Here is a 13,518-nt window from a genome sequence, read left to right as displayed (position 1 = left end):
CTTGTACTGATTATATAGAACCTCTTGTTATTGAGCTATGCTATATGACCTGTATTGCTGATTAGATGACTAGTGATTTTTTTGCTTCCGTGAGGGTCATTCCAGAAAAGTTCTTTTTTTTTTTTTTTGGAGTGTGTGTGTGATGGTTGTAAGCCGTGTCGAGTTCGCAACAACTGCCCGAAAACAGCGAGAGGGAGAGAGAGGGGCAGAGAGACATTGTTGGATATTTTCCCCCACAAGTAATTTTGTAATGATGGAGAATCAAAATGGGTCGCTCACACACAAACTGCCTGTCTTGTTTGATCTGAATAAGAGATAATATGAGGCAGAGGGTTTGAAGACAGACGTTTGTAAGTCATGAACGGCAGGAACTTTCTGGAATGACCTGGATGTATGCTTCACATGAGGGATTGTATTATTACTACTACTACTACTACTATTATTATTATTATGATGATGACAAGGATGATAATGATTGCTATTATGACTATTTCTATCCTCCTATATGCTATTGATATATGTATATGTTAAATGCTATGTATAACTCTCTCTTTAAATATATGTATCCATGTATGATTATGATACTTTAACAGTGAATAGATGTCTATGTATGCACAAGGGACTGTCCAGTACTGCAGAATCTGAAGCTGTGCTTGAGAGATATGGATTATTGATGGTCCTCAAACTCTCTCAGACCGTCAGAGATATGGAGTCTAGCAGTATAAGATTCATAATGACTTGCAGACTGGATGTCGAAATAATTAAGGGTGGAATTTGTGGTAATGATGTGGGAGTGATGACATACCTTTGTCTATCTTTCTTTTCTTCTTCCTTTTTTGTGGCTATTTTGTAGTTTTGTTTTGTTTTTGTTTTTTTCACAGGACCTAATGTTCCCAGTAGAAAGCTGATTGTCCCATATTATTGGTATAATTAGATTCTGTAATGCAATACTTTTTTCTTTTTTTGTGGCCTCAAAGTCAGGCAGTTTATGTGGACTTTGGACCGCAAAGTCGACACATCCATTATGAAATGCAGTCTCTCCCTTTTTTTTTCTTTTCTTTTTTCTTTTTTTTTTCTTTTTCGGTAAAGGAATAATCTCCCACAATCTCCCTTTCTTATGATGCAGGTTTCAAACACTGTAAATGGTGGGGTGTGCTGTGACAGAACACAAAGCATACATAGATATTTACGTTTGTCTGCATAGCACCTTATACGATATATACATATATACAATTATAAATACCCCTAACATATATATAATCCTACTCTCTCAATATACAATATAAATATATATATACACACTTAGACACTTGTATAATGAGTAATTAAGAGGTGATGGATTGTGTTTTTGGTTACTCTCTGGTTTGTTCTTCACGAAAAGGTCAGTTTGGGAGCAAGAGGGTTTTTACACGCAGTTCTTAGGCAAAGCCCTGGTGTGGTTGCAGTAATGCTTTTTATGAGAGCATTGCGTGACTGCGTGTGTCTGTGTGTCAGAAGGTAATATCAGTCCCCGTGATGGACCACATCTGGCCAATTTAAACAGTGTGAGTCAAGGCAGAGAGAACAGAACATCAAAATGACTTTATCAGCAGACACTGTTGCTCAAACAGTCATATCAAAGGATCCGTAACTCTATCAGTTGGCTGTCAGAGGTATTTGGGACAACAACAACAACAAAAAAAAATGTGGGGGTGAGCTGTCTAATCCCTCCCCCCATTTGATTCTCGGGTTTACGTCATTTGAACACAAAACTTGATTATTTTGTGACTTTCATGCCTTCCCAGGTTTTTTTGAAAGGAAATTGAGGGGGGGGCAATGCATGGTTAGATGACGTCTGTTTTAAAGGTTGAAGAGGAGCTTTTGAAAAAAAAAAGCGCAGTTCACATAATGTTTGTTCTTACTTCGTGTCCTATTCTATTTAGGCCTTGAACTGAGACGCATACAATGAATAAATATCAGTCAAGAAGCTTTTGTGTTAAGATGGGCTACTTTTCAATGACTTGGATAGCTGATATGAATCAGGGTCATAAACAAGTGTAGAGAAAAAAAAGCCTCTTTTTTTTGTACTGTATTTTTACATTTTGTTTGTTTTGTTTCACCTTTTTTCTCCCTGGTTGGAAGTGAATTATGATCACAATGGACCAAATCTCATGAAAGTGTTTAACAATAAACAGACTGTTTTAGAAATCTGTGTCTCTATCTATCTATCTATCTATCTATCTATCTATCTATCTATCTAAAGAATTGTGTCTCATTCTGCATTATGTTGAAATGTTGGTGAGACTGACCCAGGAACAAACACTTTAAGGTTGGAGGTTTGACAGAGGCACTGGAAAAGGTCAAAGGACATTGATCTTTACATAATCCAGTTAAGGGAAAATTAGCTTCATTTGTGAAGGGCTGGGGGGCATGTTGTCTCCCTGATGTTAGAAAGACCGAAGCGTGTTTCGTGCGCTTAAAATTGCTTGCCCGCGGGATGTCGCGAGGAAAGGAAGCTCACGTGTGTAATAGAGTGAGTGAGAGTGATCATGCAAAGTTGAGAAATGTTTTATTCTATTGTGTCGAATGCATTACCATTTTAACAATTCACCGTGGGTCGCTCTAAACTAATTTCAAGGGTATGCTTATATGAATATGGAGTAATCCGACTTCCAAAACAATTATTCTCAATTTGGCATAGTAGTTAGCCACTGTAGTGTTCAGTCGTCCTAAATCTGAGATATTTTTAATGTACTCAATCCTAGTTAAATGATTTCTATAAAGTTTTGGAATGGACTATGATAAAAAAGGCAATTCACAAAACATACCTGCAAGCATATTATTTCATAATTAATGTTATTTTCGTTTTAATTATGATAACGAAAACTGCACGTAGTCTTATACTCTTTTAACGCACATACAGTGTTTCCGAATTCAGACTGTAAGCGGACTTTAGTTTCATATAGGCAACATTTCATAACAGGGATATACGCAGATGTTTTTAGAATTGCTTAGATAACTTAAAAACATCTTCTATTGGCTTTGAAGCTGGGAATCGACATCCATGAAAACCAATCCAAAAACTGCCTTCATTGAGTAGCGATAGTTCAGAGACAAAGGTGAGCATTCATTGGTCAGACGCTCTGCGACGCCAGGAACGTAGACTGGTGAGGGTGGGAGTAGTTAAGTAACTTCGTCGTGACAGGGCAAACCTTGTGACCGCATAAGAAAGTTTCAAAATTCTCAGGTCCCCATCCAGGTCTCTTGGAAGGAAAGTTGATGTGAGCTTCTTCTCCTCGCTGGAAGCTACATTAAACGGCCGCTTCATACTTTCTTCAGCTATACTGATATAAACTCATACAGACATAAAGTCATCTGGTATAAGATGTCTTCAGAAATTCCGGAAATTTTCAAAGCCTTGCTTGAATACCCTTTCTCAGTTCCCACCTTTGACGATAACGGTAAGAATTTGTCACATTGCTGGAAAAAAAAAAACAAATTAGACATCTGAATATTTACCTCTACAAACTGATATTTATGTTTGACGCTTCGACTAATTTTCGCGCATGTTGTGTAGGCATAACATTCCTTTCTGTTTGATTACACTCAGTTACTTGGCTACTTCACAGGCTTCCAGCAAACATGACAGCAAACTTATCTGCTCTAATCACATGGAACCATAGTTGGTTGCCGCACCATCACCTGTTGATCACGGTCCTTTTAACTTAACCAGATTCATCAAGACCAGGGAGTGTTGCATAACGCGCTGGGATACAGCATCTTCAGTTTTCATAAAATAAGTATGAAAAATTGAAAAGCTGAAGTGCACGCTCCTCCGTCTGCCTCTCAGTTACTTTATCTTCGTTGATCATTCTAGAGAGCTGAATGCATTTTTTGAAGTTAATTACGAAATCATTGTTGGCTCTAACATGCACTTGTACTGATTTAACATCGAAGTTTCGGTTGTAATTGCGCCACCTTAAAATAAGCTTGATATCGTCTAGTAGTAAGCTCGCTATGTATTCGTTATACACAGAGAGTTATGCTGAGGGGGGGACGTTATAGGTATAAAGTACAAGCAGGACTGTTTTTCCCTCCCCACTATCTCATGAAGATAAAGAGCAGTAAACGACGAACGAATACTCGCATCAATAGCATGAATTCGAAAAGAACAGTTTGGAAGACAAGAAGAACACTGAATAGTCTAAGGATGTTGTTTTTAGGTAGTAAGTGACTGTCATATTAAAAAAAGAACGTAACTCAGTATGATTAAATGCTGTACCTATCATGAATTGTTAAGTTAGCACCATCATTTAACGTTAGAAGTAACAAAGCACACGTCCTCCTTCTTATTTTTAAATGAATGGTGTTGCGTAAGTAGTGCGAAATGTCACCGACTACTAAGGCCTGTAGAATCTCCGGTATTTCTAAGCTGTCAATCACTTCAGTTCGGACTTTGTCCTCGTGTCCAGCTGTCGGGGCGTTTGATAATTTGGTTTCTGATGCATTGTGAAAGTGAGCGTGAAAAAAGCGAGATGCACTGCACACACTTTTTCTTTTGAAAGGATGGTGAAGCGACAGAAATATTTTGCTTTGGATTGCTTTTGTAAGAAATATTTTCATCATGGCTGATTTACTGCTCTAGGACTATAAGTAGCCTTAAAGGAAAGTGCTTTTTTGAAAAGGCAGTCACAGAGAAAATGCTGTCTCTTTCAGGATTAGGCTTAATCTTACCTTGAGAATTCTGCCCTTTATCTGTTGTGTTACCTCAATACTTAATGCCATACCAATTACACACATGCACATACATGCATACACATGTATGTTTAGGAACTCATATACTGACAGCTACCATAGGAACCATTGTTTACCTCTCAGGGTTCTCTCTTTTTCCACCTGAACAGGTCTTCAACGGGCAAAAACACCTCTGGCATACGTTAACTAATAGTATTCATAACATTTTCACTCATCACTCACTTTACTGTCTTTATGTAATACTAACTGCCTTCCTTAATAGCACTGAACCTGTCTGCATATGTAGACTCTCCCATACCTGCATATACTGTTTTGGCACCTGCACTACACTATTTGGCAAAATTACCCATTCATAAAGAAAGGCTAGATCTTCTATTTTGTTTGGGTTTTTTATTCAGTTGTGTGTTTGTGTAAACATTCCTTATCTTACTGCAAGTCTCTTATTAATAGCTGTTCCTAGATAAACAGCCATTGCTTCCTCGTTTCCATGACAATGCCTCTTTCTGTAGAATGATCCAAAAATGCAATGTTCTGCAAAAATCTCTTTAGGTCTTTTTTCGTCAAATTGTTTTGTGCATACATAAATGTATAAGTGTATTGTTTTGGCATGATTACATTTTATATATCCCTTTTGTCCCTTTGCATTTAAGCAGAAACACTGGTCTTTAGTTGGCATGTAGGTGAAACCTGCGCAGTCATGTCCCATGTGGCTGTGTTGAGACTATGAGTGTTAGTCCTTGAACACAAACAACAGAGTCACATGGCACTTAATGTATATGTCCACGTGAGTCAAGCACACGAATTTTTATGTGATCCGGGCTCAGTGAGAACTGGGTGCAAAACCTGATGAAAGAGCGAATAAGAACCCATGACATCCAACATGTTTCTTACACTATGGATTTAGAGGCTGCTAAGTTTAACTCTTAAATGTCTGAAGAGACTGTAAAATGAGACGAAAGATGCTCTTTATCTGAATGATTTATTACTTATTGCTTCTTTGTGTAATGGTAAAACAGCCCTGCACCTATGTTAGATTGCTTACCTCTACATCACCCTGAATTACACGTGGAGAGTTCTCTTGACATTAGCTATAGAGAGGGGTGACCTTGAGAATGTGGATAAGTGTATCCTGTAGGGACTCTGTTTCAGTGGGAAATGCGTGGCCGCAGGGTTGAGTAGCACATCGGCTGTAAACAGGTCGCAGCTGGTACTTCATAGGGAGCAAGCAAGCTATTTTTTAGACTTAGAAAGTAATAATGTTGATGTCATAAGGCACACTATGTTCTTTTAGTGTTAACAATGCGTTTAAGATTGATTAACCTGGGATTATCACATCAATATTAAGCCTGCAATTTCAACAGAAATAGTGCACATCATTTGTGAGTATGTGAGTCTGTATGTTGAGGGTTTATTATTATGGTGAACTTTGTCATCCCAACAACTTTAAGAACGTAACCATAAATACAATGTCTGAAAAAAAATATGGTAGGTCAGAGTGTCAGTGTTACAAAACGGCACCTGTCTGGGAACACTTTTTGTTGTCTATAGTCATGTCTATGCCGCAACTCCGCCCTGCACGTGAACCATGTATTTTGCATTCACCTCTGCTGCGGTGTGATTGGTTCGTAAAAGTATTGCGTACGCTGCTGCCGCACATGTTTGGACACGTGACAGCAAGTCACCTAAGGCTATATGCTGTATAGGAGAGAAGCTCATGCAAAAAATGAGACGTAACAGAACGATTCAACTATTCCTCATAAAATATACTACACAATAACTCGTAACGCAAATGTTATGCATATTTGTTAATTTATTGTTCAAGCATAGTCGAGTTCAGTACGTTAATTATGGGACTACATATGAAGTTCTTAGGCCTTGAATGCGCCTATAAAATGTAATTAAGTTTGTGCATTTGCGGCCATCATTAGCATTAATTTTAAAATTCCAACTTTTAATATCGTTTTACACGCAAATCACTGCATCCATACTGAATTATATACCTTACTGACACGTTTTCTTAATTAATTCAGTGAGACATATATAACACTTTCGACCGACCAATGAGCTTCAGCTGTGTAGGGTTTCTATCCCTGCACTAGAGAAGAGGTGCTGCCTCCTTTTTTAGACGAATCTTTAATATTCATCGTTGAGAAGCATTCTAGACCAATCAGCATCTCTTTTCCCTGAAGAGGTGTGGTGTCTCTTGAATATCGAACTAGCTGATGGCACAGGATCTGGAGAATCGGGTCAAATGCGCGAAAGGGTAGAAAGCAAATTTTCTTGCTCTGATGTGACAACGCGACAAGTCTTTTGATTAAGGTAGGGTAGAGTAATACACTGGACGTTTGGAACGCCGTAAGCTTTGTAGAAACTTCCAGTAACTACTGAATATTACCCCAAAATGTCGGTTGAGCCGATCACAGTTACGCTGGAGCCGGACACCGGTTCTTCAGCCGCGTTTCCAGTGGTTTTGAAGAAAATAATGGAAATTCCCCCACCGAATTTACTCGAAGGTGACGACGGTAAGGCTATGTTTTGTTTAAAAAAAGAAGCAGTCGCATTTCTGCAAATGGGTACACGGTGTACGAAACTGAGTAGTGCTGAGTCAAACCAGTGTCGTCATCACCAATATAGGTTATCGAAATTAATTACAGTGTAAACAAAAATAAAGCAATCATCTGCTCTGAGTTGATGTGTTAAGGGGTCAAAATAAGCACCTCGTTTTGTTTGAAGTAAACAAAACAAATAGCCTGTATCCCGGATGTTCTTTGAAAAAAGTGCTTTTGTTGTTCGTCCGAAGCATTTTTAACATTTTTTCATTCAACAAATTACATTTTTTCTGACATCAGAATGTTACATTCCATCCATTTAATCTTTTCGCTTCCTGTAAATTTGCTATGTGTTAACAATTTCGTGATGTGTTTGTGGTGTTTGTTCACTTACTCAGCCATCTGCCTTTGTTGTTGCATTTAGTTGCCAAACAAATGACGCAGGGCTAGTTAATGTCAATTAAGAAAGCCTAAGTCTACTCCATCTATCGAACTGCTACCCACCACCCTGTAATTGTAGTTGTCTGTGTTTTTTCTCATCTCTGTGTCTAATTTGACAAACTCTAAAACCCACTATATGTTTGTATTTTCAAAATTTCAGAAAATGACAAAGAGAAACTTTGTGCTGGGGATTCTGGAGACTGTAGTGTTGGAGGTAGCGGGATGGGACCTTCTGCCGCCCTGACTCCTGCAATCTGGGACAAGACCATTCCCTACGATGGGGAGACCTTCCATCTGGAATACATGGATCTCGAGGAGTTTCTCATGGAAAATGGCATTCCTGCCTCGTTGGACGAGGAACAGCAGAAGGGTCTGACCAAGGAGAACTCCCAGCGGCAGCAGACAGAAAGGTTACCTACTGACTCCACCTCCCAGACGAAGACTACCCCACCTGTTCCAGTCTCTCTCCTGCCTGTCATGGAGCTTGACCAATGTGAGGAAGAGGTGGTCACAATTACCATATCTAACTCCGGCAAAGAGGACGCAGAAGATAAAGGTCTGTGGAGTAGCCCTATAGGAATGACCTGAGAGTTATTTTGAGATGCTTGAGGACTATCGGTTACTCAGATGTTTTTTTTTCTGTGTTTTCAGGTGCGAATGCAGACAAAGACCGCGTGACCCCTGACCCGATCGATCCGGAAGACATTGAAATAGAAGTGAATTATGACCCGGATCCCACAGACCTGGTGCTCTCCAGCGTGCCTGGAGGAGAACTCTTCAACCCCCGCAAGCACCGCTTCTCAGAGGAGGAGCTGAAACCACAGCCCATGATCAAGAAAGCCAAGAAAGTGTTTGTGCCTGACGAACAGAAGGTGAGGTGACCGATCAAGATTCAAAATTAGATGTGAGCACGTCAGTAGAGTAGGACGGTATATTCATAGGGAAGGAATGATGTTTCTCTTTGTCCATTTCTCATAAGAAAATAATACTATATACCACTGAACCTCTGCTGATATACAGTTGTCTTTATTGAGTAATGAGGATAAGAAATGTATTTGATGGACACGTGTCCTTTCCTGCATTCCCGTAGGATGAGAAATACTGGCAGAGAAGGAAGAAGAACAACGCCGCGGCTAAGCGTTCACGTGACGCCCGGAGGCTGAAAGAGAACCAGATCACAGTACGGGCAGCCTTTCTCGAGCGGGAAAACGCAGCGCTGAGGCAGGAAGTAGCTGAGCTACGGAAGGACTTTGGACGCTACAAGAACGTTGTTTCCCGCTATGAGGCCAAATTCGGACCACTGTAAGAGACCACATGTGACAAAGTTCAATATGAACGCAGTGATGGCTAGCCACTCCTAAGCAAATTCACAAATGCCATAGCCAGCATACAGTACCTGCTCACTTCCTTCATGAGTGTAAACCCATCTTTAGTGGTCACGTCATGTGTGGCCCCCTCCCTTCTCTCAGTATGTTTTGTTGAAACAGCAGTGTGTGAAGTAGGCAAAACCAAGTAAATGGTTGTCGAAGAAATTTGTAGGGTGACAGGGTTTCAAATGCACCATATAGAACCACAATACATTTGTTTTCAATAACTGCTGAAAAGCAAAAGTCTGTCAGGGATGGAAAAAAAGGTAGATGGTTAGTTACACGTTGCACCGGTGTGTTAGTTATAAGTTTTCTACAGTACAGCTTCAGAACAGGCATGACTTAAAGCATTGTGAAGACTAAATCGCCTTAATTACTGTTTTGACCCAGTTAAAAGAGTGAAGATTTTATGTTTTCATCCTAGTTTTCTATCTCTAAGCTCTGTCCTTTGGTGTTTGATTCATTCCACTGCCTGTGGTAGTTTGATGCTGGGTCACTGATGTTGGTATCCTTAATGCTGCAAAGAGTGTCAAGGTCACATTTTAACTAGACAAAAAGTAGCTTCATAGGTTTTAATTGTTTGGTGTGAATCTTGAAGCTTAGCTCTCACAGCCAGCAGAATGGATCAAATTCCCATGATAAAAGTGGAACTTTTAAAGCAGAACTTTAAAAAAAAAAAATGTAAGCGAATCTATCGCCATTAGGAAAGAATCCGCACTGGCCTGATTTCTGAACCATGACCCACTTTACGCTCATGATTCTACCTGCCCACAAAGCTTTTAGTCAGCCGAGCGACGAATGAAAAAACGAATGAAAACCGTCCAAAAGTCTAAGTCTAACATTTTGATTGAACCCTTAATCCCCACCAATATTTACCCCATGTTTACCATCTCTTCCTCTGTTGTGGTAATTGACCAATTGTTTCTCTTTTTTTCCCCAAGTGCCCCGGCTGAAGACCTTTAGACTATGTTTGATTTATTGGTTATTAGTGGGAGGGTGGGTAAATCAAAGTAGTTAAAATAGTGTTTTGGGTAAATAGTAGTGACTAGTTTGGATGAAGAGGATGAAGAGGACGAGACAGAAAGAGTGAATGATAATGTGAGTGACACGGCCGTTTCACTCTTGGATTCAATCTCTCAATTTGTTATTGATATTTTTATTTTGTTTTTATTTTTTATTTTTTAAAGTTTGCTCTCATTATAATAGTGTGTTCTTAATGCAGTACATAAGGTCGAACTCATAAGTGCTCAGTTTATATATTTGTCATGATTGAAGAAGTGTCTTTTTCCTCCAGTGTTTTGTATGCCACCGTTTCATGACTTTCTTACCAAGCTCATAGCTTGCGAGGTTTGGGGTGAGGAGTCGAGATTGTACTGGAATTATTCTAGATGGGCTGCATCTTTCAATTTGGTGTTAGATAGTAAGAGACATGCCTGAAACAGCCCTGTCAGTTTTTTTCTGGAATGTTCTGCAATAATTAAGCCTCAGAGTTTAACATTTTCCTTCTCAGTACAATGCCTGTAGCACTGGGGATGTCATTCAGTGTGTTGTAACACAGAAAATAAAAGTTAAGTGCATTTTTTTTTTTTATGATTTAGATAAGCAGATGGAAGTTTGTTTGTTTTTTTTTTCTTTACTGTAAACATTCAGTCAGTGAAGTAAATCAGGGGAATAACAGAGGATTGTAATTTAAAAAAATATTAGAGAGGCCTCTTTCAGCTGACTCTTTCAGCTTAACCGTGTAGATGTGACTGCCTGTTCCAAAACTGTGTGTACGCAATGTAGCGTTTCTTCATCTTGTTGCGTGTCTGCTTCTAAAAGTAGATTTTTGCAGTCTTGTTGTGACATCAAAACTTAGACAGGTCGTCAGTGTTTCGTCCTCTCGTCAAAAGAAACATTGTAATTATAGTAAAAACACATAATTATTGCTTGTGCAGTGCGCAGGGAAAACCTCTATTTTGTTAAAGATGTAACCTTTGTAAACAACAACAACTTGACCAATAACCAACACAATACCAGGTGATTTTGTTACTTATGTATTTTTTAGCACTGTTGCCTGTTGTCAACCTTACAAAAAAAAAGCAAAAACAAACAAACAAAAAAACAGATATCATGTTTACTGTGTTGAACCTCTCAGTGGTTCATCTTTTTTCAGACCCTTTGCAACCAACCTCTGAACTGTTAAAAAAAAAAAAAACCACACACACAAAAACAAACAAACAAACATGAAACAAAAAGCTACTTCACATGTATAATGTGAAGTGGAGACCTCAGTATCTTCAAGGACTCAAATCCTCAAGTGTCTTCAGCTGAGATGACCACACTCAGTTTCCCTGTTTACAAAGGGCACCAGTTTGTTACATATCAGGAATCCCACTTCAGCCTGTCAAGGTTGCCAGGGCACCAGTCCAGTGCTTGTCAATGTCTCTTTCTCTCTCTGTCTTTTTTTTTTTTTTTTTTTTTTTTAAACTGGTCCTCTTTCTCACCTAATGCTTGTGTCTCTGAAATGTCTTTTTTTTTTTTTTTTTTGTCTTAACGCTTAAATGGTAAAAGGGATAACATCACTTGCAGAGTGATCAGATTCTCTGAAGAAATGGGGGAAATTTCTTTTGTGCTTCCAGTTTAGATACATTGTTTTTGTGAAATAATGTTTGTTGTGAAACCCGCTCAAAATGTGCATATGTTTATGGTTGTCCTCTTTTCTAGCTTGACAACTAGAAACATTCAGATGGCCTTAGCGCATGTAAATGGATTATATTTACCATTGTCCACAGCCCCAAGACTGTTCATGTTTTTGAGATTCTGTTCCGTTTGATAAAAAGCTAATAGAACAATAAGACATTTTTTGACCAAAGCCTTTAAATGACTATTGCTCGGGGCAAAAGGATGTTTCCCGAGACTCACAACTTATGATAGACAGTATATTTCTTTTTCTTTTTGATTTTTATCACAGGAAGAAAATCTGAATCATTTGATAGTGACTTTAAAGTTGATTTGTCCTTAATTTTCCTCTATGTAACAACTAACACATAATAAGCCAGTGTTCTTGTAAATCAGGTGATCTTACACTCAATTTTCTAACGGTATTCCACTTCAGCACTCCTAATGTGAACAGTTTAAATGTGTCTCTTTGAGCTTCCATTCAAAGTGAATGAATATTTGGAATAAAAAAGCTGGAGAGGAGATGGTGAAATTCATCAATACCATACATTAGGGCTTATATAAATTTCTTTGGACTGGGTAATTTCACATTTACAAATTTGTGCATGGCTATGTCAGTTTCCCTATGTAAACGAGCTTCCTATTTATATTAATTACATGTACATTAATTTACATCAAGCATTTTCTGGGACTTGCTCTGTTTGACTGTGTACAGGGGTTTTACAATGTGTACCTTTTTTTTTTTTTTTTAATTACAGCATAACAACCACAGTGACACATGACCGATATAGAGGTTTTTACATATTCTTTGGTTGGAAGGAGATTGTCTTGTATGTTGTTTTTCCTTCTTCCTTTTCTTGTATCTTTTAAGGAAATGTTTGACATTTTAGTGTTGCTCTGAAATGTCTTGATTATTCAATGTTGTACATATTAATAAAGCGTTAATAAAAAGTATTTTTTTTTTGCAGGTGTTACTTTGCTAAGTCTCATGTTTCTCGGTATCAGCTGTCATGGTTGTTTCTGTGCAAACTGGTCACTGCTGTAGGCTGACCCTGGGGGTATGCGCAGGGTGCTGCAAAACATGTCACACGTGCTCAAGATATCCATACTGTGCAGGCAAAGTTCCATCTGTCCAATCATGTTCTAGAATCCTAAGTTAGAAGTTATGGATAACCCACAGGGGTCAGTAAGTAGTACAGTGAGGTTTCAAATATCGCAGTAATCCTTTGAAGAGCCTGAGAAAGTGTCAGTTAAACTATGAAATGAAATAATGACAGAGTTCCCTTCTTTAAATTCCAGTGCATGCAAATAAAACGAAAACGTGCTGAAGAAACATGTTGTGTAACATGAAGAGGGGGGGGGGGGGGGGGGGGGTGTGTGGGCAGAGCTAAGAGGAAGATTGGTGGCTAAGAAACTGGGTGGGGCCTCTGACTTGCAGAATTTTTCTGGTGGTATTCCAGCAACAAACAACTACACAATTGTCCTTCATTTTCCAGAAAACATCAGGGGAAGAAACTTGACAATTTTTAGAGCTGGAGGGGACAGACAGGACTTATTCCTTTAGAAACAGCATAGGCTACTGAATTGATCATATCAAATGCTGAGTTTGATTTCCAATTATTTTTAGACGCTTAAAACCAAAAAGCTAACTTAAGGCATGTGCATCTGTAACTGCCTCAGACATGTAAAGAAATAAAGACCAACCAAAATATAATAGAAAAAGACAACTTTATTACATTGTCAAAATCTTGATCATGAAAAAAACC

The 13,518-nt window shown here is 38.7% G+C and overlaps 1 protein-coding gene across 2 annotated transcripts; it reads left to right on the top strand.

The window, feature by feature from the left end:
- Positions 1-3,195: 3,195 nt before the first annotated feature.
- On the top strand, positions 3,196-11,544 carry tefa (TEF transcription factor, PAR bZIP family member a). Of its 2 annotated transcripts, none has more exons than XM_030773134.1 (5): positions 3,196-3,440; positions 7,885-8,280; positions 8,376-8,596; positions 8,815-9,026; positions 10,033-11,544. In XM_030773134.1, the coding sequence occupies exons 1-5, from the start codon at positions 3,365-3,367 to the stop codon at positions 10,052-10,054; spliced, it is 927 nt and encodes a 308-aa protein (XP_030628994.1). In that variant the 5' UTR covers positions 3,196-3,364; the 3' UTR covers positions 10,055-11,544. The 2 variants fall into 2 exon arrangements, with proteins under 2 accessions (XP_030628994.1, XP_030628993.1); XM_030773133.1 differs by lacking the exon at positions 3,196-3,440 and adding an exon at positions 6,986-7,256.
- The last annotated feature ends 1,974 nt before the right edge of the window (positions 11,545-13,518 follow it).

This window comes from Chanos chanos, chromosome 5, assembly GCF_902362185.1.
Source record: "Chanos chanos chromosome 5, fChaCha1.1, whole genome shotgun sequence".
NCBI lineage: Eukaryota > Metazoa > Chordata > Actinopteri > Gonorynchiformes > Chanidae > Chanos > Chanos chanos.
Note: the sequence above shows the minus strand (reverse complement) of the source record. Positions and strands in the feature narration are given on the sequence as shown.